The sequence below is a fragment of the Ixodes scapularis genome, unplaced genomic scaffold (genome assembly GCF_016920785.2).
Source record: "Ixodes scapularis isolate PalLabHiFi unplaced genomic scaffold, ASM1692078v2 PGA_scaffold2__306_contigs__length_199485367, whole genome shotgun sequence".
In the NCBI taxonomy this organism is placed as follows: Eukaryota; Metazoa; Arthropoda; class Arachnida; order Ixodida; family Ixodidae; genus Ixodes; species Ixodes scapularis.
In genome coordinates this window covers 75,622,544-75,648,972 of record NW_024609857.1, presented here as the reverse complement: position 1 = coordinate 75,648,972, position 26,429 = coordinate 75,622,544, and the positions used below count along the sequence as shown (strand labels likewise).

General features: G+C 48.5%; 1 protein-coding gene across 1 annotated transcript in view; it reads right to left on the bottom strand.

The window, feature by feature from the left end:
* The window catches only part of LOC8026177 (serine/arginine repetitive matrix protein 1), a 44,828-nt gene that overhangs the window by 2,354 nt on the left and 16,045 nt on the right, over window positions 1-26,429 (bottom strand). The window contains exons 3-5 of the mRNA XM_042291453.1: window positions 16,085-16,509; window positions 14,149-14,928; window positions 8,808-8,989 (exon numbers count right to left, since the gene is read on the bottom strand). Coding sequence (XP_042147387.1) covers window positions 8,808-8,989; window positions 14,149-14,928; window positions 16,085-16,509 — 1,387 coding nt within the window. The remainder of the gene's footprint in view (window positions 1-8,807; window positions 8,990-14,148; window positions 14,929-16,084; window positions 16,510-26,429) is intronic.

Sequence of the window (26,429 nt, the reverse complement as noted above, 5' to 3'; positions counted from 1 at the left end):
CTTACACGGGGTCCTCAAGCCGACGCAGTAGGCATTTATTTGTATACAATGCCGTTTCAACTTGGGGTGTCGGGACAGATTTTAGGAAAGGCGCCCGCTACCCCTTGTCTCCCCTTGGCGCCGTCTTTACTTTTCGAGTTAAACGCGGCTTCTGTGGATTGATGGCAGAGCTTTCGCGCGGCTTTGCAGGAGCGAATATGTGTGTGTCGAACGGAACAGAGGCGGGGCTTGCTGGTTTGCAACTGCGGCTTCGAATTCCCTACCAGGGACTTGGGGAAAACGAGCCCTTTCAAAGATGCGACTATACATAAATTAAATAGAGAGTGCCTGTGCCCGTTCGAGTGAACACCGACTCCCAAACATGCATGCTGCAGTCGTGATCGGCCTTTAACCCAGTTGAGGTTCGCCGACCGGACAAGCGCTCTGCCCCATCATATCTCTGCACCTGTCCTCTCGACCCTGATGAATGAGCTAACTACCCAGAAACAAGTAAGTGTTCCTTCCATACAGAAAATATCCAGGCGAAGTGCAATTAAATATAATTTGGAAGGATCCATTGCTGGTTTAATGTCTTGTCTAGGTTTAAAAGTTATAGTTGCCGAACTGCAACATGCTTTCAAAAATATTCAACAATTATTCGCTTCCGTTCTCTCGAGTTGCATCCAGAACACGCGAAAACACGAGTTTGGGTTGGCAGTGCCGCATGTGCTGCGCTCTGGACATTCCAAATATACGGCGAACAACCGACGAACTTGCCTGGCAGCGTTCGTTTCGCTCGCTGCGTCAACAGTGTTTTGACGCCGCGAGCAGCGTCGAAGCCGCCGGGCCATTTTTGGCGCTTGTTTGCAACGTACTCGCTCCATTGAAGCAACCGGCGACAATGAAAAGTATGTTTTAAAACCACGTTCCGCATTTTGGCACTGAATATAAAGTTTTTACTACTATTGCAAGCTTAATCTAAAAAAACAGCCGAGTTTTAGATTAAAACATTTTTCGCATTGTCATTAGCTGCATGAGCTTCCTCCGTATAGTTGGCAAAGGTTGGCTCTCCGTACATGCTCTGCAGGTGTAACGAGAATATATAGATATTCAAGCAAAAGAAGCCCAAAAGTTGTAGCCCCGCCGGGGATATCTGAGCCATCAAGTTACACTCTATGCAATTGTCACAGCCGCTATAGCACCAAACAATCATCCCCAGTAGTTAAACTTCTTTTTCTTTTCCTAGCGCGCTGCCACGCGAATGGAGTAATCCCGTTTCCTATGAACTACAAAATTCCTTGCGTTATGGTGTTCAGAAAGGATTGTGCCACCTCAATTTTCTAGATACTTACCTCTAGCGTGGTCACCCGAAAGGTTTTAATTCAAAGAGTTCATCCCCGACAGGTAAACCGATTTAAAAGCTCTCAACATCTATATTTTGTTATCAGAGTTTAGTAAAAACGATAACCCCACAAAAAATTTAAACACTCCCCCCCCCCCCTCCCCCGCCGTTTTACACCGAAGAACCGCCCCCCCCCCCCCCCCCCCCCTAAAATGGAGGTCTGGATCCGCCCCTGCAAGAGACGTCCATTGTGGCTCACTAACTTCCCGCTGGCTAGACAAACACACGACATAATTACATTACACGCGTGGAGCGAGCACTATCGCATGCAAAATCCTATAGGCGATGTGAGCGTGAACAGCCGGACAAACTTCCGCGTGCAACAAACACGCTCCGTATAGTTCGGTTAGAAAATAAAATATCTATTTAACGTAACAAGAGAATTAAAACACTGACTGCTTCCGCACGCCAGTGTTACTGGGGCGCTTCGCACGTTCACGCTTAGACGTGTTTGTAGCATGTGCTATTTTTGCGAAAGAGCGGTGATATTATAGAGGTGAGTAGATCATTCCAATAACTCCTATAACAAGATCCGACACTCCGCCAGCGCCTTTGCGCATGCATTGCGTTATTATCGAATGTCGTTATCGGGGTGCAAGAACTACTCATACACTAAACCTTATAATGAATCCCGGACGTAAACTTATCGAGTTTTCGACGCAGAAAGGCGCCACACAATTCCGCGTCAAACATACCGATACCCGCTAATCTTTCTTACGTGTCATTAGTAGACCACTGAAGAGATTTTTGAGTTCCCCTTTTGAGGTGCCAAGTCAACCTAAAGAAATTCGGAGCTTGTACTCTTTTTTTTTTTTTTTTTTTATTGGCACAAGTGAGAGAAAACGCCACCTTCCTCGTGGTTGAAAAAACCCCGAGACTGCGGGTAAACGACACAACACTAAAAAGTCTCTAGAGCTTTTTATAAACTTTTTAGTGTTGTCTTTTAGCCGCGGTCTCGGGTTTTTTTCAACCATGTGCAATGTACACCAGCTCGTTTGCGCCATTACATTTTGTTCATTAACCTTCCTCCAATTGCTGCAACTTCGCTGCGTAATCGCAAGAAATAAAAAAAAAATTGTACATATATAATATACATTTTAGCCGCGCGTGGCGGTCATTAGAACTACGGTGTAACGTCATTCGGAGTGCGGAAGTATATGTGCCGCCGTCTATCGGAAGTCAACAAAGCCATTTTCTCTCCGTCGTTAGCCTCCCCATCTCTCCCGTGGCAAACCGTCTTTTGTCTCGATCGGTCGCCGCGACCTTCCACGATGCTAAGCGGAAATCGGACCTTGAAAAGTGAACAACCGCGAAGCAAAGGCTGGGAGTCCCGAAGATAAAACCGAACGTGGTGCTGCGAGTAACGTCCCTGGCCATTTCACTCAAAGACGGTATGAGCTGGGGGGTATTCCGACCTGATTTAAACGTGAAACGTTCTTCGGCTAAGTGCTTGGCATTTCGTGAAGCCCAAAAGTGAGGCCTGTATAAAAGCGTGGCCGCGAGGCTCGACACTGATTGGTTGACGGGTGGGAGAGGAGGAGTGAGGCGCTCAACGCTGATTGGTTGACGGGGCGGTCATATGACCAGAGGTGTAGGCAAGGAGGAGCTGGACCACCTGTGCGCATCGAGTGAGAGCTAGGACCTTGAGAGTATGGACCGTTTATCTGCCCGATTAGCGGTAGCAGGTCTTCATTCTAGGAACAATTATCAAATGTACACATGGTACGTATTAAACTATCTGATGAGGAGCATCGGCAACGTAGGCGTCTGGCGTCTGGAAACACAGTGTCGCTAAAAGTTTGTGATGATAGAACGTTTCACGTACGCAACACAATTTCCTAGCGATTTGTCATAAATTTGCTTTCTTTTATAAGAACTATCGCACGCAAAAAAAATATTGTTTCATGTTCTTCATTTTATATGTGACAGAAAAAATTCCCGCAATAATGAGCCAAAATTCAAGAATCGTCGCGCGACCTATTTTTATACTTAAAACGTGATCGAACATCGCGACACGCCCCTATTTCTGCAAAGAAATGCGCTCTTTCTATACGAGAAAGGGAATAGACAGAACAAAGGTGCTGAGAGGGTGTAGCCATGGGTGTTACGGGAGCCAGAGTTGCGCGTTCATCACCGTAGCGCCGTCTTTCCTGCACGGCATGTTGATCCACGGCCGGACTGGAAGCGCGCGCTCTCTTTTTCTTCTTACGGCCTTTGCAGTTGGGGCAATCGCCACCTCCCGCCGCAATTTGCGGGGGGGCGCTGTCACCTCACCCCTGGCAGAGCCGTTTATACTGAGAGAGTTTGGCCGATGGGCGGAGCTTGTTGGCCGCTAGAACAAGCGGATTTCGCGATAACACAATATGGCGTTACTTCTTTGTCTTGTTCATTCCTGAGAAATCGCGTAGAGTTCCTATGAGTCAGAGCCACAATATGGCGGACGGAAGTAATCATCCCCCGGTTGTCAGACTACGCTGCTTTGGTTGTCAGACTGTCAAAATCTCCTTAAGAAGGCCAAACTCTCTCAGTATAAACGGCTCTGACCCCTGGTAGAGTGCCTTCATACACACGCGCGCTTTTGCTTGTGGTGACATCTCGGCCATTCTTCCACCCAATCGTTTTTTTATGCATTTTGAAGTGCGCGCTATCCGGTCTCACTCAGCTCGAGCGCGTAGCTTTGGCTAATGCATAGACGCCATTATGCCGCCCATGGCACGCACTGACTGCATGAGCGCGTCACGCGCTGGCACATTCAGGGCAACAATGGATGTCTTCACCCTGAGACAGACAGACATGTAGGCACCCTAACCCCTGGTAAGGCGCTCTAACCCCTGGGCTACCCTTTGCCGTTTGCACAGAGCACGTCTGACAGTGTATCTCAGTGCTGTCACAACTTGCGGCCGAGATTTTTATAGCCTTTGACACCTGGTCCTTACGTTTAGACCCTCAGCCACTATCTAATCCGCTTCTGATGAGACCAAAACTGTGAATATTTGACGCACATCTCCGACAGATTCGGGAGCAAAATGTGGTAAGTAGAGACGGCGAATGCAATTGCGGAAAAACTATACTCGTCTTTACCTCCAGGACTTCTGTTGCAACTCAAGAACAGGAGGAGAAAGACCGCTTCTACGTGGAGGAACTTTAAACGATAAATAATTCGTACACTCTCGTGACATGTAAGCAGTCCCAATTGATCTATTGTCGTGGTCTGCATCATCATTTCATAGGCCGCATATGAAGTCGGTCAGCTACTCTAGACGAGGGTGTAGTAGTCTATACAATTTTCGCACAGTGCATATTACAGCCTAAAGTGCTTCCTCGGGGGCTTGTGCACATATCCAGCTGGTTTTTCGCTTTTGTCCTTGACCGTCTTTGCATGGTTAATCAGAAGTATTCCGAGGAGCTTGTTGCAAAATAATTCGGCTGACATAATGGAACCCAGCAGCAGACCGTGGCCGCGTTTTCCGAACAACCGCGTGCTAGGGGTCAGACAAGAACAGCTAGAGGTGCCGTCCATGTCACAGGGGAACGCAGTTTGCTGACGACACTGCCTGTCGGTAGAGTGACTTAAATCAGAGCGAAGTTCAATAAACCGTTGCCAAAACAACCTACGAAGCTCGAACACCAACGCAAAGCAGCTCGAAGGAACTCTCCGAGTGGGGTGGGACGGTTGCGCCCCTGGCGGCAAGCAAGTGAACTACATACGGAGAAAAATGGCATTGACTCCCGGGCGATTGCAAAGGCCGTAAGAAGAGAAAGAGAGTGCGCGCTTCCAGTCCGGCTGTGGTTGATCCTGCTCCTCTCGTGATTGAATGCGGCGAATAGCGGCGCCGCGCGTTCTAACAACGCGGCGCGCTCAAAAGCAGTGGAACGTATACTACGCCGGGGCGCCTGCAGCGTCTACTTTCCTGCACGACATTTGAGTCTGCTCCTCACGTGGTCGTATCTCGGCGAATAGCGGAACACCCTTTGTGCACTTTTCAGTGTGAAACATTTCTTAGTGTGTAGTGTTCCAGGAAGCTCAGACGATATCGTTTTGCTCGGTTGCGGATTGTTTTAACGTAAGAGAGTTAGTAGATCTTTCCGATAACTTCGATAGCGGTACCCGATGCTCCTCCGACGCCTTTGCGCTTGCATCGTATCGTTATCGGAGGTATCGGAACCAACTACTAAAACTATCTATTAAGTCTGATTTACATAGTGCAATTTTACATTCAATGGGGACTTTTAGCAAACCGTTACGGTATTCCGCGTACTGCACTACCAGAACCTTTGAAGCATGCTGTTAAGCGCACGCCCTGTGGTCACGGTATCACCCGAGCGTGCTTCACAGGCTCTGGTAGTGCGGTACGTGGAACGCGGTAACGATTTGCTAAAAGTCCCTAGTATCACAATTGCGACGTAAAAAAAAAAAAAAAAAAAAAAGCTTGGAGAAAGTTGCGCTGCCCGACGTCGCAGCTGCGAATTCGCAAGTAAAATCGCACCATGTGAATGAGGCTGCTGGAGAGGTCAGAAAACCCTGCGATTTCAAATAAAGCTTGAAATACTAACTGGCAACAGTATAGTTTTCACCATCAAGAGGGATCGAGCGTCGTTAGTCCGATGCCCAGCTGTAGAATGAACTATGTATGCGCCGACGGGAAAGGAGGGCGAAATAGGGCATTGAAAGAGGAGAGAACGGGAACGAACGGGAACGCAGCCTTCGGCTGCGGAACAACCGCTGGGCGTGAGTGCTTTGAAGGGCCTAACAGTCAGTCGGTGTCCAAGTCGTCGTCAAAAGAAGGACGGGGCTCATTACAGGACGCCAGACATCAAAGACTGAACTGACGATTCAGTCAGCGTTGTGAAGGAACACAGAAGGGGCGGTATCGCTGAGTCCCGTAACGATCTGCCGTCTTAAGGGCCGCCCACACTAGCGAGAAAACGCGCCCGGCGCGCCGATAAATCGGTTAAGCGGGAAGATAAAGGGCGTGTCTCTGCACGCGCTCGTGGCGCTGACTGTGCTTCGGCGACATTTTGTTACTTGCCGCGATCGGCGTGCCACGCGCGTTTTCTCGCTAGTGTGGGTGGCCCTTTACAGACGAAGGATCGATAGGTTCGGAAACGATCCTCGCACATCGTGAGAAGAACATGGATTGGCGCCTGAAGGGCATACGATGAGAGAGCTTGCGTGTCTGCTACTGAATGCTGCTTAGTTGACGATCCTCGAACACGCCCCGGGATATATACGCATATAGGACTGCTCTAAAGAGAACCCTGCCATTACGCCGCTATCCGAAGCGGCGTGTGAAGGTTACGTCCGGTTCATCACAGACAATGGGGAGTTTTCGTAGATCGTTTCCGCCGTCCCGCAACGATCTCCGAAACTCGCGGCGACACCCAGAACTCTACAGTCAAGGCCATCGGCGCGCAGGCGCAGTAGCGGCTTCCTCGTTCCGGGGGGCTTAGCGGAGGGGAAAGCACCGTCTACGAAAACTCCCTAGTGCTAAGCCTGCACGACTATCGTACAACATAAAACCTAATTTTGAAGCAAAAGAAAAATGCGTAGCAAATTGCTAAACAATTACTTTGCACGTGAAACGTGTGGCGTCTAAGCTCTCGGCGCTCATCGGTTAGTTTAGCGACTGGCGTGTCAAGTTGCTGCCTACTGGACGCGGAGCGGATACCCCGCAGGGCTTTTCCGACGAACAGCACTTCAACTCACGGCGATCTGTCGCTCCATGCTGGAAAGGCACTCGCTTAAAATGATCTAAATGGTCTGGGCTCGGTTCCCACCTGGCACAAACTCCTTTGTGCTGAGATGGCCTCTCGACCCAACCCCCCCCCCCCCCCCCATTCCCCCCTCCTCCACCCTCAAAAGCAATCAGTACCGAGCCTCGCGGCCATGTTTTTATCGAGGCTTCAGTATTGACTTCACTGCTTTTATCGAGGCTTCAGTATTGACTTTTATTACATTTAAATCTCCGCAATGTCTAAGTTTTCATTACGATCACAGCTACTGTATTGAAGAACGAGCGTTCGTTTATAAAGTCGTTCAGGTAAATAATAGACCCTTTTCAAGACCCCATCAAGGGGCATTGGCGGTCACCATTTCTTCCGCAGGAAGCTCGTGATTCAAACGTGGCGCGCACTTTTGAAAAGGGTACCTATTCTGTCAAATTGTGGGGCTCCGAAAGCACTGAGACTACGCCAACGGGCCGACGACCATGGGCGCAGGGCTAGGCAGCTGTCGAGGCCACAGCTCCCGTGTACAAGGGCATCGAAGATGCCCCACAAACGATTGTTCTCTATTCGCACGATGAAGGGAAAATAATAAAAATTATGCGACTGTGATGCATTGGATATTTTAACACGGTTGACTCATGTGGGTCATTTCCAGAACAGTTAAACGTTCAAGCCAGATTCTTTGAATTACTAACAAAAAGCCGCTTATCTTGAAGTGCCACGATAAAAAGAGCACGTATTTGTGGTGCTGCAAAATAATAGACCGTCTGATCCGTATTGTACTCGGAACTCAGCTCCGCGTCCCATTAATGAAGTCAGTGAAACAATGGACCTTTTCCACATACCGACGGCACCAGGCGGTGGCTGCACGAACTAAAGATCGAGAAAGTGACCTACCTGCGCTACCAATCGATACCGGCCGGGAGCTACGCTACCAGTTTCTTCGCTCTCCGAGCTGCGGCGCGTGTCCAACGCGAGCTTAAAGATGGGCATCCGTGGCGTCCACCCAATCGTTGTATTTTTCCTTGCATCCACTTTCTTTTTTTGTGTAACCCAATTATATGTATGCTGCAATTACCTGTTCTACTCGCTTATCCACAGGCTCATTCCGAATTTCCTCGATTTTTCGGTCCGACTTCCGCCGCTAGGCATCGGGCGCTCGCGCGTGCGCAGAACGCTTCTAGGAAAAGGTCCATTGCGCAAAATGGTATTATTATAAACGGCCAGATGATAATTACGCAGGTATATTTCGGTGTAAAAAGTGTTGTCACGTCAATATCCTTAAAGAAGGTAGCATTCAAAGTACAGTAATTGCGAAGTAATGGCATTACTTTCTGAGAGCAACGAACTGAAAGGCGAACGCCGAAGGGGAGGTCGCCTCCTCTTCAGCGTTCGCTCTGGTAACGTGGAAAGAGGTGAGAGGAGCTTCCCCCTGAACTTTTAATGGTCGTCTGCGAAAAAGGCTGCCGTTGAGCCCGGCAAGTTTCTTGGTCTCATTTCTCGCAGGAAGGTAGCCACACCTTGAAGTTTCATAAGGTAAAATCCACCACCTAAATACACATTCGGTGAAAGTTGCAACTTTCTCTGTGCACGGTGTGATTTTATCGGCTGGTTTTAAAGAAAACATGAATGGATTGTGGACAGCATATAGTTTCGAGGCTGAAATCGCATAGAGAGGAGCCCCGAGGAGGAGGCGTACCTGACGTAGGCGGCCTGGGCCTCTTCCCTGCTCGCCTTGGGCCTGGCGGTGGCCGACAGCTCGAGGTCGCGCAGCCTCCGGCGCAGCTCTTCGTCGCGCTGCTGCTGCCGCTTACGCTCCAGCCAGGCCTCGAAGGCCCCTTGGGACTCGGCCTGGGCCACGGCTCGGCTCACCACTTCGTCCTGCCCACGAGGCAGAGACGCAAGTTTGGTCAGCACAGCTTTGGCTGCACTCAATGGGTTTACTCCGTTCGCCGCTAATCTGAGAAGGCGGTGGAAGCTACGCGTTTGTTGGACCAATTGTGCGCCTATCTTTGACCACCTGATCACGCTCCCGCCCATACCCATGCACTGAAAAGCAGGGTCAGGTGATGAAAGGAGAGCAGCTGATTGGTCCTGCGAGCATGTCGCTCCCACCGCACTGTCAGCTTAGGGGTAAACGGAGTAATGGAACCAGCATCACTCAAATTCTCAGACACGGAAAAAGAAAATAAGACGACACAAAACCCGCGTCGTCTTGTCCGTTATTTTATCTATGTCTAGGGGTTTATACTAGACTCGAGTATTGCAAGGGCTCGGGCTCACCCGAAAACCCGGGCCCGGCGGGTTTTTGGTGGGCCTGACCTGGCCCGGACCAATCAGCCGCCTCCCTCTTATCGCCTGACTCGGCTCTCCGCGCGTGGGTATGGCGGGAGCGTGATGACGCAGCGAAAGAGAGGCCTATGACTAGTTAAACGAGGACGTAGCTTTCGCTGCAGTCTCAGCTTAGGGGTAACCCGGAAGAGCCATCCTACTAATCTCGCCTTGCAGAGACGAGGCGGTCCGCGTTGCGGGAGGTTATTGTTTTTAATACGTTAGCATTTATTGCCCTGATGGGTTTCGTTTGGACGGTCGTGGTTTGGTTTGGACTGGAGAACTGAACTGGGCTGGTTTCGTGAAGCCACGGCGCGGTGCGCAGCTGCCGCCGTGCACTTTCGTTCCGTTCGTTCGCTCGTTCGTCCACTTTCCCTTTTACAAGGGGGAAAGATTCTTCTGGCACGCATCCAATGACGCGCCGCGGGAGCGGGAGAGGGGGGGGATCGAGCAACAATGGCGGTGGCACAACGTACGCACAATGTAAAACAGAGGCGCAGCGATGACGCCATTTGCACGAAACTGTCGACGCCCGGGAGAAAAGATTGGCTCTTCGAAGAAAATAGCATGCGATCGAGGGAAGCCGTGGTGGCTGCATCCGAAACTGCCGTCGTCCGGGAGAACCGGACAGTTGCGAAGTTGGAATTCCCATCCTTCGCTGAGTCGCAGCCCCAGCGCTAAATGCTGGGGCTGCGACTCAGCCCCAGCATTTAGCTGGGGCTGAGTCGCATAATTTTTTCCTTCAAACTCCTGGTTTCCCAGTAGACCCAGTGCAGCGAACGTCCCTGACAGACGCCACTGCCCGTTGCGCTGTGGTTAGCGCGGTTAGCGCGGCGTCTGCCTGCGCCTTTCGCTGCACCGAGAGACTTATTCGAGAAGGCGGAAGAGGAAACACGAACGTATCAACCTTCCGAAGCGCAAACAATCCTCCTCTCCCCCGAGCCGACAGATCCGCGTGCGAAGCAAGGCCCGTGGCGCCATGGCATAGCCTATAGACGCTTTGCACACGCGCCAGTTTACAGACGCCATTGCTGACCTTTTCTTGTCTTACCGAAATACTAAAACGGGCGTTGACGAGCCTCCACAAAGGACAATGCTGAGGATAAGGACAGAGTAGAATCTAAAATGGCATTAACCTGGTCTATATATGGTAATGACTAAGTAAAGTAGACGGAACGAGAGGAAAGAAATCCCGAAAGTCCGTTATTGCTCCGCCCATGCACATCTGCTGCAAAGAAGCCGGTGCTTGCGTTGCGTACCCGCAATTCACCCCCAGCGGTTGCTGGGGGTGCCTTGGACAACGTAAAATTACGTTGTCCAATACGTTCGTGCTCCACTCGGCGAAATTTAGGCAACAGGACATTGAATTCGGGTGTGCAGGCCCGTTCTAAAAGATGGCGGGCCAGGTAACATAGATATTGATCGTGTTCGGGCCGGGCCTGGGCTTGGTTTCGAACACCTGGGTCGGGCTCGGGCGGGTAAGTAATCATGGCGCCAGGCCCGGGCCGGACCTGGGCTGAAAAAAGCGGCCGTGCAGCCGATCTAGTCTAAAGTTCCTACATAAGGGCTTCCTACAAGCACAGCGACATCCTTTGAAGCGCCGACTGCGTGACGCTTCAGGTTTTAGGAAGCGAATCGCGGCGCACAACAGACGACTGAACTGAATGACGCCATTTTGTTCCAGCGGAATGGGCTTTGTCATTTGTACGGTTCTTGTTACATGTAAAACGAAGTATCAAAGGACTTTAGTCTAAACCAACGTTACTAGAAACACTGAGTTAGGAAACTGCCATGAAGCCTGCTCTGAAAAAGTGGCCCCGATCCGTATTCGAGAACCGAGCTAATGGCGATCGCAACGCCGCCATTTCTTCCGCAGCGGTCACTCAAGGAAGTGCAAACAAATACGGTCCATGGAAGCGGTTTCAGGGGCGCCACCCCCGTCTCCCAAGCGGACGCACCGCGAATTATTAGCGAAGTTAGGATGCACCTAGGTCGGCACGCGCTATCTGAAGTCACCGATGAGACATGGTTGTATAAAAACAATATTAATTGTCCCGCAAAACCTTGCAAACTAAAGATTTTAGAAAACATCACGCGCCCTTCATTCTGTACTAAACTCCGATAAAAGTTTCTACAAAACAAGTTTTTTCCGTTGGTTTTTACGCAAAAACATGCTTTCTAAAAGCCCAAGGTGACCACAGTAAAGACAAATGGTGAACAGTGGCGCTGTTGTCGTATTTAGCTCGGTCTCGGTCACGGTGGTCTCGGTGGATGCCAGCGGCCCAGGTTTCAACGGTGAGCTTCTCAACTGAGGGTTTAGTAACGTTGATCTAAACCATGAGAGAGTAGTGTGCCTAGATTTGATAGTATTTCCAGCAGCTCAATCAGGGTCACGTGGTTCATGGGCCGCGTTTTGCGTCTCCAAGTTTTGCTCAGCATCTCCAGCGCCGCTCTCCTCCTCGCCGCGTGGCAACGGTCGCATGCGCATGAGCATCAGTCTGCCCACGAGGTGCCCGTCATTAAACTGCAAACGCTCTCCATGGTTTGAGTTGCTCCCTCTCTTAAATCTAGGCTCTCTGGAAAAACTCTCAGGGACAAGAGAATTATTTTCCTGACGCACAGCTCTTACTCAGCGTTCGGCTGCGTCTCAATCAATGAAGCTCGATAGCACCAGTCCCGTCTTATGGAAGACGACGCGTATCCAATTTCATAGCCTTCTTTATACTTACAAAGCCTGGCAGTTCGACGACGGAGCCATATAGTGCCCGGTCGCAGATTAGGAGCGCGAGAATCTGGTAGCACTGAGCATCAAAGAGTCATTTCTCGGGGAACCTGGACGTCAGCGCACAGCTTTTGCAGCGGCGAGCACCTGTAAAACTTTTATTCGCTCGGGAGTGTGTTTCAGCGTCTCGCCGCAGCGGGGCGCCAGTCACGTGGCTCTCCTCTCATTCGTTGACGGCCGATCCACCTTTTTCATTTCGGCGGCCGCTTCTCGTGACGATCTGCCAGGCTTTGTCAGTATAGAGGAGGATATGCCAATGCCTCAAAGCGGAGCGCAAGTTCGTCTGCTTCTTTTGCGGGGGTTGGGGTGGCGTCAAAAGGCCGAGCTTTGATTGGTTCTGATTGAAGGATCGTGGGTAGACCTCAAAGCAAGCTGCCTTGAGGTCTACCTACTATCCTTCCATCAGAGCCAATGAGAGCTCGGCGTTTTGACGTCACCACAACCCTTGCAAAAGAAGCAGACGAACTTGCGCTCCGTATAGACTTATTCCAGAACTCGAAGCGCCTCATTGGGGCGTAATGCCACATTATGGATTGTGAGATTCAGTGGGAAGCAAAATCCGTACGCGCTCCGCTTCTGGTCCACAGGATCCCAGAATTCAACGCGCGCGGTGACGGATTTTGTAGAAGTAGTCAATTGAGAAGGGGGTGAAGAATAAAAGTCAAGATGATTTAAATCGTGATTTCAATTGCGCCGATTTGGCTATGATGATTTAAATCAAACACTTTTCTTCAATACAATACTGAACATCTTTTCTATTTACCGTTTGTCTATCAGTGTTTGCTTCCCGTGGGCATTTATTTTGCATTTAAAGGAACGAATAATCAAGCGGGAAAGATCCATATCAGGCAGTCATTATTAAATACACACACACACACACGTACAGACGCACGAGCGCACGCACACACACACACACACACATCTACACTCGTTTTTATCTCAAGAACCGTAGTAAGAACAGACTCCTCGCGGAGTATTACAAATTTCCCTCTTTATGTGCAGAGTTAAGATATATGTAGGTGCAGTTTAGATCAGATATATGTTATCTTGTCAAGACGTACACGTTCCAAACGCCATAGGCAATGCTTCCTCCTCTGACAACCAAATCTTGTAAGAACTACTTCGCTCGGCGTATCAACAATGTGCAAAGCTTGCTCTTTTCATGAGGTGAAAACGAGTATAGCGATAAATAAAGTAACTTTTCCATCTGAAGTAATTTAAACCATGCAAGTTTTTGATGCAGATAAAAAAAATATCTATCTATTTCTTTTTTTACTTATATTAAGAAGTAAACGTTATGATTAGGGTTCCGTGTTTTAAGGGTTTCTTCTAATTCGAATTCGAGGGTGCTTTTAAGAGGTTTATTTTTGCCCACGGATTAGGTATTTTTGTAATCGATTTTCAGTCTCGGACCAGAAAAAGAAAGATTAGCTTTGATTGGACTTTATGTTAAAGAAAACAGTATATGGGTATGTAATTCCCTAATCTCGAGAGAACACGAGCTCAAAATACTAGAAAACGTACCGGCACCGACAAGAGGAGGAAACGAGGCAATGGGCGTGGTTCCTGAAGAAGAAAGCAGCCTCGCGGACCCGTCAGTGGAGGTCGTATTATATGTCAACGTAGAATAAAGTTGTAGCTTTTTTTCTTAAATCAAGGACTGCCCCAATTCGGGGTTTTCCGGTTTTCCCCGATTTTGATCAAACGGGCTCGGGGGTTAATTTTCCGGCTTTATCGGTAGTTACCGAAGACACGGAACCCTAGTTGATGTAAAGAATCCAGTTCACAGGCCTTGTGTTGGGTAAACACCGAGGCCTGTGAAAGACAACCGGGACGAAGTGCCCCCTCTAGTTCGATCTCCTCGCCAATAGAAGGAACCGCAAAAGTTATAAAAAAGAAGCGTTCGACAACCAGCACGCTCTCTCACTTCTTTCGAAGAACTGTCCGTAGATTGACTTCCCCTCTGTTGACTTTGCTTCCTGCTGACCCAAGCCTGGAATGCACGTTCAGCCTCTTGCTTGCGCAGCTCACGTTCCCTCTTCTCTTCCAGCTCTTTCTCCTCCTGCAGGAGCTTCTGCTGCCGCCTCCTGCTCAGCAGTTCAGCCTTCATGTCGCGAGGTAGTCCATAAACAGACCTAGGGTTTCCGCGGTACTCCGGAAGCCTCTGCTTCGTGGTCTGCGTCGCAGACGACGGAGGAGACGCAGTGAATCTCGCGGGCAATGCTGAAGACGGCCTAGGCCTAGCAAGAGGTCCCGATGCGGTCTTAGGTCTTGCCGACTTGTGAGGCCTTGAGTTGGCCCCTGTATTCCCTGTCACGTCCACTGTGGAGATGGGTTGGCCTAGCAAACTACGGTGGTGAATTCTACTTTGGGCACCTGGAACACTTTGTTTCGCGGAGGTACCGTTCGACTTTTGAGTTTGTGTTGAGTCGTACGGACTCTTGAAGACACTTTGAGTTGGCTTTGACGCCCCTGAGTTTGAGGTCAGCTGTTCGGAACTCACGCTGGTCGCACTTCGCGAGTCTCGGTCTTCGGAGTGTGGCGACGATTCTGATTCCGGGCTTCCCGTGAGTCTGTCTGGAGATTCATCACCAGGTGTCTCTTCGAATCCGTTCGTTTGGTTCGTGCTGCTTACGCGATCGTCCGAAAGTTCCGATATATCTTCGCTCACAGAATCGCTGTCCGACTCAAAACTGTATGATGTGTTCTGTAAAAAGATACAAAGAATCTCGAATGAGGAACCATATAAAACAAAGTGAGCAAACGTTCTAAAGAAATATTTCCTCCCTTTTATCACGTATGTGTGAAAATTAATATATATAATCAATCTTTGTGGGAATGGATGCATGGGACAAAATCAAAGCGGAACAAGTATTCGCGCCAACAAACTTGAAAGTCACCATCTAATGATGTTGTTTTTCTGTAAAGTTTAATATTACAATTGAACGCTAGGCACGTATGAGGAGGCTCCTGTATATTGAAGTAACGCAAACATCGTAGAGAGCTCTGCGAAAATATTTTAAGCGACCGCGCGCGGCGCTTTTCATTTTTCTGCTAGTTAACACTATACTTGAAACGAAAACAGAAGCAGCCCAAGTGAATTCACACCACTACATTACTGTCACCTCGTAAAAACCACAATACGTTTGGAAAACACCTCAAACATACATTCGAGTATATCAAAACTTTTGCGTGCTTCTTCAAAATAATTTCGAAAAATTAGCTTATTTTGAAACAAGCAATATAATGCTTGAAGTGACGCAGTACCAGCCAACTATAAACTACTGAGAATGCGCGTGGTGCCGCTTGGCCGACAGTTAGTCCAATGAAAACGTAGACTGCACACTGCTGCCAGCTTATTGGTAGTGGTAGCTGAATGATATGAGCCCGTGAATGTTAAAAACAGTGAAACAAAAACTACTACAATTTATGTGTTTTTTTCTTCATTTTTTCCTAAGCTTTTAAGTTTCTGTTTCCGCCGTATGATTAAAATCGCCCTTTTACGCTTCATTCACGCGCACGCCAGTAGAAGCTAAATATACCCGCGAAGTCCTAAATATCTAAATATCATGGCAGTACTTTCCAGCTTTCAGCGCCGTCAGACCGTGCACTGCATCGGAATTCATGGATTCCCTACGCTCACTTGAATACCAGCTGAACGTAGAGGCAAAGCGAAGGAGAGGAGAAAACAAGGACACACGCTTCTGGAGAAACGGTGTGCTCAGAGAACCAGAAAGGTAAGTTGTGACGGCCTGAAGCTGGTATTCATGGAAGCATGTCACACGAACTAGCTCAGCTTCAGGCCGTCACAACTTCCCCACGCACCAGACCAGCCATGCTTTCGTTCAAAGCACGAGCCGTACCTTATCCTCGTCGGTGGCTTCGCTGGAGCCTGAGCCTCTCCTCCAGTAGTCGCTGGAGAGTCCGCTGTCCACGTCAGTCTCCTGGAGGTCGTCACCGCTCCGACCGTTCCTCAGCCCGCTGGGATCGTTCCCCGCACCGGTCGGTGCAGGAGCGGCCGTCAAGAGGCCGTCGACTTCTCCGCTCTCTGTCGGCGCCGCGGTCGGTGCTTCGTCTGCTGGCTCCGGTTCGAGCCCCGGGTCGTCGTCGGCATCTTCGGCATCTGACTCGTCGTCGTCAGGCGTGAAGCGGACGACGGCGTCGATGGGGTCTCGGAACTTGACCTTCCGCTCGCGGCTCGACTCGACCGGGGTGTTGTCTGCCCGCAGCTGAGCGTTGACCTCGCGCAACCTCTGCGCAGTCTCGTACTCGTAGTCGTCCGTGAACCCTTGAAAGTAAAAGCAAAGAACACGGCCGTCAGTGTCGACGGCTTGACGGTTCACTTGGAAACGTTTTCTGTTTCACACGAAGTCATAGTTGTACCGAGAGGGAGCCATCTTGGCGGCACTGAGGTTCGCGGCTTCGACCTCTGGAGCTGCTGGAGCCACTGACAGAAACGCAAAGTGCGGTTTATTGTGTTCACACCTCCTTCTTCGTGATTGGGTCTTCGGCCTTCTTATCGGCTAATGGCGCACTTTCATTGGCTGAGAACACGCTCTAGACACGCCCTGAATTTTCTATGCTGTAGTCTAGATTGAAAGTTCGATCCAGCCGCGGCCACTAGAACGTCCAGCGAATGTGCTAGATCCAATAGCCGCCGCCCCCGCGATAGCACAAGCTGGAGACGCCTTTCCGTGCTGCCTCACAGAGAGAGAGGCCAACACTGACGTCGGAACAGTGAGGACCGGGAAGGGGCTATTGCCTTCCTTCTTTCTTCCCTCCAGACATTATTTCGCTATGGCGGCAGCCTTTTGGGCACGACTCCGGACAAACTTAACTCATTTTCGTACGAAAGTGAGTGGAGGTGGAGAGTTTACGGGAGCTCCTCCACGCGAAAGGAGGCAAGCGGCGACAGCGTGTTTCAGGTCCTTGCTCTATGCTCTTATAAGGATCGATATACACAAAAATAACATTGCCCCCCCCCCCTCTAATTTTTTATACGTCGCATCTCATTAAAGGGACCATGAAAATATTTTTCTACTTCTTGCTTAGATTTAATCCTCAACTCTGAAGCGAAATAGAAAATCACGTGATCGTGTCACGTGCGTGGGCACTGGTGCGATGACTCCAAGCTTCCACCGTACTTTTTAAGCGCACCGGAACTTGTCATTCGCAAATGTAAGTACCGTGACGGCACTCATTGGCCACAAACGCGAATCAAAATATTCGTTGACAGATTGTTAGTTGACGGCGCATACGTCCGGGAGTGACGCGCTGATTGTGTTCCATGCGTGAGCTGGGGGGTCGACTGACGTGCTTTGCACTCTAAAAAAATAAAAAAAAACGTGCATTTACTTTTCCGCACAACACTCAGAGAGCCAATCACCGCAACTTACGGAAACAGCTCAGCGAATGACGCTGACAAAACATGTTTTGACAAAAATAAAAAATAAAAAAACGCAGTCTGAGTTGTGACATTAAGCAATGGAGCGTGACATTTTGCATTGCTTAATGTCACAACTCAGACTACTTTTTTTTCGTTTTTTTTTTTTTTTTTTAAACATGTTTTTTGCATCGTCATTCGCTGAGCTGCCTCCGTGAGTTGCGGTGATTGGCTCTCCGAGTGTTGTGCGGGAAAGTAGACGCACGGATTTTTTTTAGATTGTGGGTATCGCGGATGTATAATAGTGAAAAGACAGATCTTTCGAAAGGTAGGGATGTACAAAAGAGTGGGCTATATTTTCAGATTTCTGTACCGAAAAGGCAGTTTTTTTTTTACTTTCTACCCTCTTTCTTTTGACCTACTAAACGATGTGCGATTAGTAAGATTACAATCTAAAATTATATATCGCAGCCCAAAATTCATTTCATGGCCCCTTTAACCGCTTTTTATTTTGTCACCTGACAACACAGTCCAGACTTGTGCCTATCTCAAATACTCTACTCAAGATACTGTATCTTAAATACTTTTTTGAGTATCTTGGTATCTTACAAATACCTTTGATGGAGAGTATTTAATACTCTATTTTAATTACAATTCCGAGTATCTTGTACTCATTATCTTAAATACATTTTTGACATTCCGCCATTTTCCCAGTTTTTCGGTATGAAGTGGGGTGGGCGTGGCACGAGCAGACGTGAACATTGTTTCGAGCAACCGAATCATGTTGCTAGCTCCGATTAGCTACGGTGACTTTAACTGAGCTCGTGAAAATATCGCTTTTTTGCCGACTGTGACTCATATTTATCCCAAAGTTCGTATAATGAAGGTTCTCCCCCCGCGCCTTCCCAAAGGCACCTTTTGTTTCTATAGAGTTTCCCCCCAAAAAATCCTTAAACCAAAGGTGTGGTTTTACGGAAGTAAACATGCCAACCGGAGGCGCAAGCAGACCGGGAAACGACCTACGAGAACAGTGCAGACCTAAGTGTCAAGAAATAACAAATAGAAGAAAATGAAAAGTGGACACACACCAAAAGGTAGACATTTTTGTTTTGCTTTTTGTATATTTGACCCCGCTAAAGCAAAACGTCGCGGTTTATAATTTTTTTTTTCTGTGTTGTCAGTCCGGCACTTATAGCTCTCGCGAACACTGTCTGCAAGGGAACATTGATAAGCAGAGAACAGTACAGGAAACGAACTGCAAGCTGGACGACCTCTCAAAATCCCAACAAAGCGCCGCCCAACGCGGAGTGCCTTTCTGAACGCAACCTACTTGAAGAAGGTGCTACCACTGCCGTGGCTATTACGTGGGTTCTCTTTTTAATCCATTCACTCATATTCGTGTCCCAAGTTCGTTTATAGTGAACTCCCCGTATAGGGAATATGAATTTTAGTAAAACGATGCGTCTAAGGTGCGCCGCAGGATGTGATATTCAGCGATGCCACTATTGGCGAAGCGCTCTGACCCGTTTGTCACCCCTACACCTCGGTGTTTACCCAACGCAAGGCCTATGCACATGCCCACAGGCCTTGTGGCATGTTCGTGTCATCTTTTTTTTTTTTTTTTAATAGAGCTCGGGGCATAGTGTAATGAAAAAAACACCAACAATTAGTGAAGTGACGTTAAGTGCCGGATCTCCCCCGAAAGCAGTCGTCAGAGGATGCGAACTTGACCCACTTGGGCTTTTGTGCTGAGCTGGGCAGGGTGCATGCTGCATTGTTCATGCAGGCCGGAGTGGTAACAAAAGAGCCCCTCCTCCCCGTCACCAGAGGACACGAACTCCAGCCGAACGCTGACGCCGCGTTCGGTTAAGTCAGCCGAGCGCTGAGCCATTGCATTTGTTGTTTCCGTCCATCTATTAGTTAACCGCTTGGGGCACCACGGTCTGATCTCCCCCAATATCAAAAACGACCTCTTGTTGTCCCAGAAATGTTTTGTAACATCTATCAGTGATATTGCCACGTGCGTTGCCCAGGGAGCGCGTGGCCGAATGGTTACCGCGCTTGGCTCTCGTTGGAGGCTCTCGCGCGGAGACTCCGGGTTCGATACCAGAAAGCGGACTTCTCTTTTATTTACTTCTTCAACTGGACGTCCTGGTAAGTTCGCTAATTTTGTCGTCTGGTTGAGTTACGAATGTCCTACCCGCCGAACTTTCTACGCCGAATGTTCCAGAAACTCACGCGGGTACAAAAGGTGCTCCGAGTGGCGGTCCGGAGTCAGTCTCGCCCCAGCGGTCGATTCTGCTGTTTCGCCGACATCGACGCCTGCGACGCTAGCCTTTCTCTCTTTTGTTTTTGGAACAAGTTTTCCCCATTAAACGTTTAGTTTCTTCAGTTATTTGCCACCTCATCATTTATCATTCGTGACAATATTTTGCTCTTTATAGTCTGACTGCATAAAATACGATACTTTTTCCCGTTTTGGGTTGTTGCGTGATAATAAACCTTTCTGCTAACCCAGATTTGCGTAGCTGCATAATTGTCGTTGTCAATGACGTCGATACAAATTAAGCAATACGGAAGTACCCTCAAAAGTAACTGAAATACATTTCTAAGTATTTGTACTCTACTCAAGATACTTTACAGTGAAACTAACTTGAGTAGTATTTTAAATACTTTATGACGCAGGTATTTAGTAACTTAACTTAAATACTTTTATCGAGTATTTTATCCAACACCGCAAGATACCCCTGAGCAGGGATTCATTTTCCTTGTTCATGGGCTCTTAATGACTCACTATAGGCAGGGAACGCTCTGAATGCATGAAGGTCCTCTGACGTAAGGTCTCGGGTGCCACCAGGAAGACTAATCTAAATTATCCATGCATATGCCTCATACATAATGCAAAGCAAGACGGGTCTAACCACGTCACGTTCGACGCACGACTTCGTCACGGCTATATTCCCCCCCAAGAGATCTAATGACAGTCATTGTAAAGTACGTGCAGGCAGGTTCGACGTAATAGCACACTCTTCTGCTCTGCTTCCACACTCCCCCATGTGCACGACACGCGACTGCGCGTTGTGTGGCGAGGTATTGTGCCCGAGTCCCACTAGAGCGACAAACAACCGACGAGCCTCCAACACGTGCAGCAAGCACGCGAAGGTGCCTTTGACAGGCTTGCAGTCACTCGTGCTTACGTCACGAGCTCCGAGGGAGACTGCCAAAGGTATCATCGCGTGCACGCGATTTACGTGTTTGAGGCTTGTCACGGTGTTGGTTGTTTCTGTTTGTCACTCCATTGGGGCTCTGGCATTAGAAATATACCTAACACTGACGTCTCTGACGTGACTGCTCGGAATCCAATCAACTGTAGCAATGTTAATATCTGGGTAAAGGATATTGACACGAGAAGGGGGGGGGGGGGGGGGGGGGGCGCGGGCGCGGGCGCGAACAAGCTCCCCTCTCCCCCGAAAAAAAAGTTTCTGGGTACGTCACTTACCCTTCGCACATGTACATGAGAAAAATAAAGCTGACACGAAAAACGTATTGGAGGAATTATTTTCATACCCGCATTCAGAATGCCCAGTGAGGTCTTTATCGTTCATTTATTTACATAATTATACTCCGCGACAACTTTTCTTGACACTTGCAGTAGAAGATACAAGCACGCGTTTCCCCTCCAAATTTGAGCGCTGGATAAAGCTGTGCGCGGGCTTTCCTCCTCTCCCCGGAAATGCCAAGAAAAGTTCGCGCAAGGAAAAGGCCAGCGTAGCTTGACAAGACCCTTAATCTGGTTGTTTAATATATACATATATATATAATTGCAGAACAATACCAAAACCACATTGCGAACAAGGCTGGTACGGAAACCTATATCACTCAATTTCAGAAAACGAAAAGAAATTGCACACAGTGTGTGTTTAAAAAAAAAAAAAAAAAAAAGAAATGATTGGCACGACACAGGGCCAGATTCTAGTACCCGTGTGCTGAGCCAGTTTGATTAAAAATAAAGTAATTGTGTGAATGTATATGTGTGTAATCAATTGAACGAGTTTTTCAAGCAATCTTTAGAACAAAACAAAGGGAAAACTTCAGACATCATTAAAAATAGAATGATGGAGCACTTACAGTACATATTTCTTTCAACCAGGCAAGTAGCCAGGATTCCCAGCAAAATGGAAGATTTCGAGAGGGGGGGGGGGGGGGGGGGGGGGCCTCCATGCTTCCCCTTCCCCCTCCCCCTGGCTACGTACCTGCTTTTAACACAGACATTTTCTTAAATTTTCTTCCCAAGTTCGCAGCAGGGAAAAGGGAAAGGGAGAAGGGCAGGAGGGGGTCAGTTGAAAAGTTAAAATCTATTCTGTCTGTCATTTTATGATTAATTATTTCTTAAGTTTATACAATATACCAACGCGGTCACCTCAAAGTGTTTCTTTTTTTTCTCTTTTCGTAATTACAAGCGGTACTAGTATAAATTTAACACACACGTCTAATGTTTTTATATTTCGAATAGCCATCGCGTACTGTGCTTTCTAAGCATTGCCAATGTGGCGCACGAGGTTTCGTGTGAGTAGTATTGCAGCAAACAAGCTGGCAACAATTAAGATGGCAAAAAAATAATATTTAATGGACAAATTACTTTACACTTGTGGTAAGAAAACTATCGTGACGAAAAAGTCGTGCTACGACCCTGGGCCTTGGACTAAGTTAATTTACGTGACTGTCCCGAAGGCATGTGTATTCTGATAGGACATCACCACGAAAGATTTCTAAATTACGAGAAATTTCAATTTCGTCAGGGTCTAGAATCTCATTGTGATATTGTTTGTTTGTCTGTTTGGTCATTCGTTTGTGGGAGGGTGCAAACATGAGTGTGATGGTTTTACTTATTTTAAGAAAATTGTAGTTTCAGTACACCTCGCTTTCCACGCCAATACGAGCGTTACTCTTTTCAGCGGTAATAAGCAAACTTGTGTGATCGCGGGGGAGCGCCGCGCGAGCTCATTGGAACACAGTGCCTGCGTCACGCTCTCCGAATACTCCGAAAATACCCGAATACTCCGGAAACCTTCACCGTTCACCTGAGTCCTTTACTGCATCGTTTTCGGCAAGTACACAGCTCTCTCCTAGTAACGTTTTTTGCCCGCTCGTTTCTTGTTTTGCCATTCGAAGGCCGTTTAAACGTTTGATGCGGACACGGCCCCGCTAGCCCTGCAATCTAAAAAAAGAAAGGGGTATTATGTTACACCCTTTTGTCCCATATAATGCACACAAAAACTGTAGTTCGACTTATAGCGCGCTATAGTTGAACAGACGGCCTCAAATTTTACGAGGGGCTAGAAAACGGTGCTATATAACTTATGAAATATATCTAAAGCACGTATCAAGGACCACAGAAAGAAAACACTGAGGTTTTGCAGTAGGGCCAAGAAAACCCCGATTATTTTTTTTTGTAGTCAGTAACACGTACATTAGCTATTTTAATAAGTTGTACCACACGGGCTACCAAGTCTCTCTTGAAAGTTAGTAGGGTCAGATCGACGTCAGTGCGCTGTACGTCGAACTGAAGTTTTGGGGTGTACTATATGGGACAAACGGTGTGAGAATACACCCTTCTTTTTAGATTGTGGTGCCGCCACAGCTGTGCGGAGCCAAATGGCTACAGCCGACACCGCCGCTTCACAGTTCATCAATATCTCTGCGTCCATCCCGAGCCAGGACACGGAAATCCTTCTAGAGGTACACGACCTAATGGGAAATGGTTCACCCCTGGAAATACCCGCGAATCTCGTCTTCCGGCTCACGCCAACCCCGAACTTCACGCAGTTATAGTGCAAAACATCCGGGAAGGATTGGGAAATCTCCCAATCCTTCCCGCTGGCACAGCTGCGCAGCCCCTTGACATTTTTCCAGCGTTCTTGCAAGCCACACAGCTCCCTGCTCATACATGTGCCGCTTCAACTCCGTCAAATTAACCATCTCGCCGTCCTCCGCACCCATCACGAAGCGATCGTCAACCGGCTATTTCGCATGACCAGCATCACCTTACACAACATTTCCCTCTCCGTCCACATCTACCTAGCCGATCCAACTAACTCCTGCCGGGAAGTTATTCATGAAATAGTCCCGGGAGCCACCCCCGACGAGATCATCAATGACCTGTATAGTCTTCTCAAGCTGGCATTCTACATGCAAGGCGAATCGGCACAACAAATTCAGCCCTCACCACCTTCATCGGAATACATGTTCCTTACACTGTGTACTACCACCGCCTCGAATTTTGCTGCCGTCCCCCCACAAACCTCGAGCCTATCATTGCAATATAGCTGTCTCAAGTACGGGCACCGTAAGCTGGCCTTCACGGGCAATTAGCGACGTCGCCTCACGTGTTCCACAAGCCTGGCCCGCCCAAACGAACCTCATACCTGCACAACTTGGTGTCTACACTGGCAGGGTCATCACTCCCCATTTGCCAAAATTTGTCATATGCGGAAACAACCCGATGAAGTCTCTGCTGGAGATGGCTGCCACCGAAACATCAGCCACAACATCATCAGTCTCCACTGTCCCAGCTTCTCTGCAGCTAGCTATCGACACGACAGAGGTGAGCCAGCCGCGGCCCGCCGGGCCCGCCTCATTCCCTCCCGCCCTTCTCCAACATTTTGATAGACTTGACAGTACTGCGAAGAGCTGGTGAAGCGCGACGACACACAAGCCCAACAAGTAATACGAAGGCGTCTCGACTCCCAGGACAAACACATGGCCCATCTCGAGGAAACTAATAACCACGCTCACAGGATCACTCAAAACCCTTACACATACATTCACCAAGAATTTCACTGACATCCCTGCACCCATAGACGAGCAAACCAAATCCATCAAGTGCCTTAGACGGCAAATTTCCAACACTTCGGCCGGCCACCCTCTTCATCCCTCCTAACCCTCGTTTCTAAATAAAACCAAGGCAATCACACTGATACAATGGAACTGTCGTAGCCTCTCCAAAAATCATACCTCGTTACGTCAATGGTTCCTGACGCAACACACACTCCCACACTTTCTTCTTCTCCAAGAAATACGGCATGCCAAAAGCATACCGGGATACGAAGTTCTATACATGCCGACGCTGTCGCCGCTCTCCTCCATCTACGTTCGCGAAGACATTGCATATGTCTCTGGCGACGTTCCAGACACTCTCCTCCCTTACGTAATTGCCGTACCCTGCTATCCAGACCCCCCATCTTTACCTCTCACTTTAGTTAATGCCTATAACCCTCTTAAATCATCATCTCTTTTTTTCCCCTCATTACGTATCTCCGCACCTACACATCCCAGTGTACTATCATTCTTGCCGGGGACTTTAATACGTCACATTCTTTTTGGGGATACCCCGCTACACTCCGTCCAGGACGGTTTCTGCACACACTCACCATGATACAGACATACTCTTTTATAAACACACCGAACTTGCCTACACGAGATGGACACGCCGCACAAGGACGTACCACACCAGACCTCATGTTCCACACTGGTCCTCATCCCCCCCGACATTTGGGAAGTCTTGCCTGACACCCTACTTCCAGACCACCACCTTATCAAGATAATTCTTTCACTTATACATAAGCCCCAAAAGCGTATCACCACACAAACGGAGACCGTTTTTGCCGGATTCGGAACTCAGAGTCGTGCGTTGATTACGCCTCCTGGACAAGCTTGTTGCGACAAGCGCAATCCAGGCTACCACTAACATGCATGCGGATCTCCCGGCGGATCAACCCCACCCCTACTTTACGAAGCTGTTCAAGCTCCGCAAACGCTTACTCACCCGCATTCGCAGGCAGCCAACCACGAAATTCACAGCTCCGACAGGCACTAGATACCCTACACTCTGATATTCTCACTCACTGCACTACACTCGCCACTACGAACGGGAATCGCATCTGCGACTCAGTTAATCGAACCTTGCTCTCCAAATTTCCTTGGTATCTACTTCGTCCACTTCTTGGCCCACAACCTGTCCCCACCTCCCACTCTTCAAAAACACATATTCATGTATGGTCCCGACTCTCTATAAATAGTACACTCCACCGAGCTGTATATACCTCTTCTGCTGCCTTTCCTCTACACCCCGTGTACTCAAGCCCTCCCATTTTAGATCTAGATCAACCCTTTACACTCCTCGAACTGAACCTCGCTCTGGCCCAGAGTAAAGCCGGTACCATCCCATGCGAGGATCAGATCACCTACTCAATGCTCAAAAATCTCTCCGACACTGACAAATAATTTCTCCTTTTCCAAACTAATTCTCACTAGGCAGCTGCAGCCTCCCAACCGAATGGACTTCCTTTCATTGTCTCCTTTATTCCGAAACCTGGCAAATCAGCTACCCTTGCAAATCTGAGACCCATCTCTCTTATACCTTGTGTTAAAAAGACCATGGAACGAATGGCGCTTACTCGTCTGAAGGATCTTCTCGATAAAATCAATTTCCTGACTCACAACCAAATTGCTTTCCGCCCTCACATGTCCACCCAGGATCTTTTTCTTCTACTGCAAGAAACCTTCCTATTTCCTACTGGCGGTCAGGTTCATGCGCTCGTGAAAGTTGACGCCCTCAAAGCCTTCGATACCCTGCTACACGATAGAATTTTCGCCCCCCTCCACGATACGAGCTGTAGTTTTGATATGTACTCTTATATCTTTGCATTTCTCCGTTCTCAACGGGCCCAATTTCGCCCGCCATGTTAGGCTTTACGGAGAGTTCAAACTCCGTCAGAACGTAGCCCCAGCCGTTGAAGCAAGATGCAAAAGTTTCAGCGCAAGAT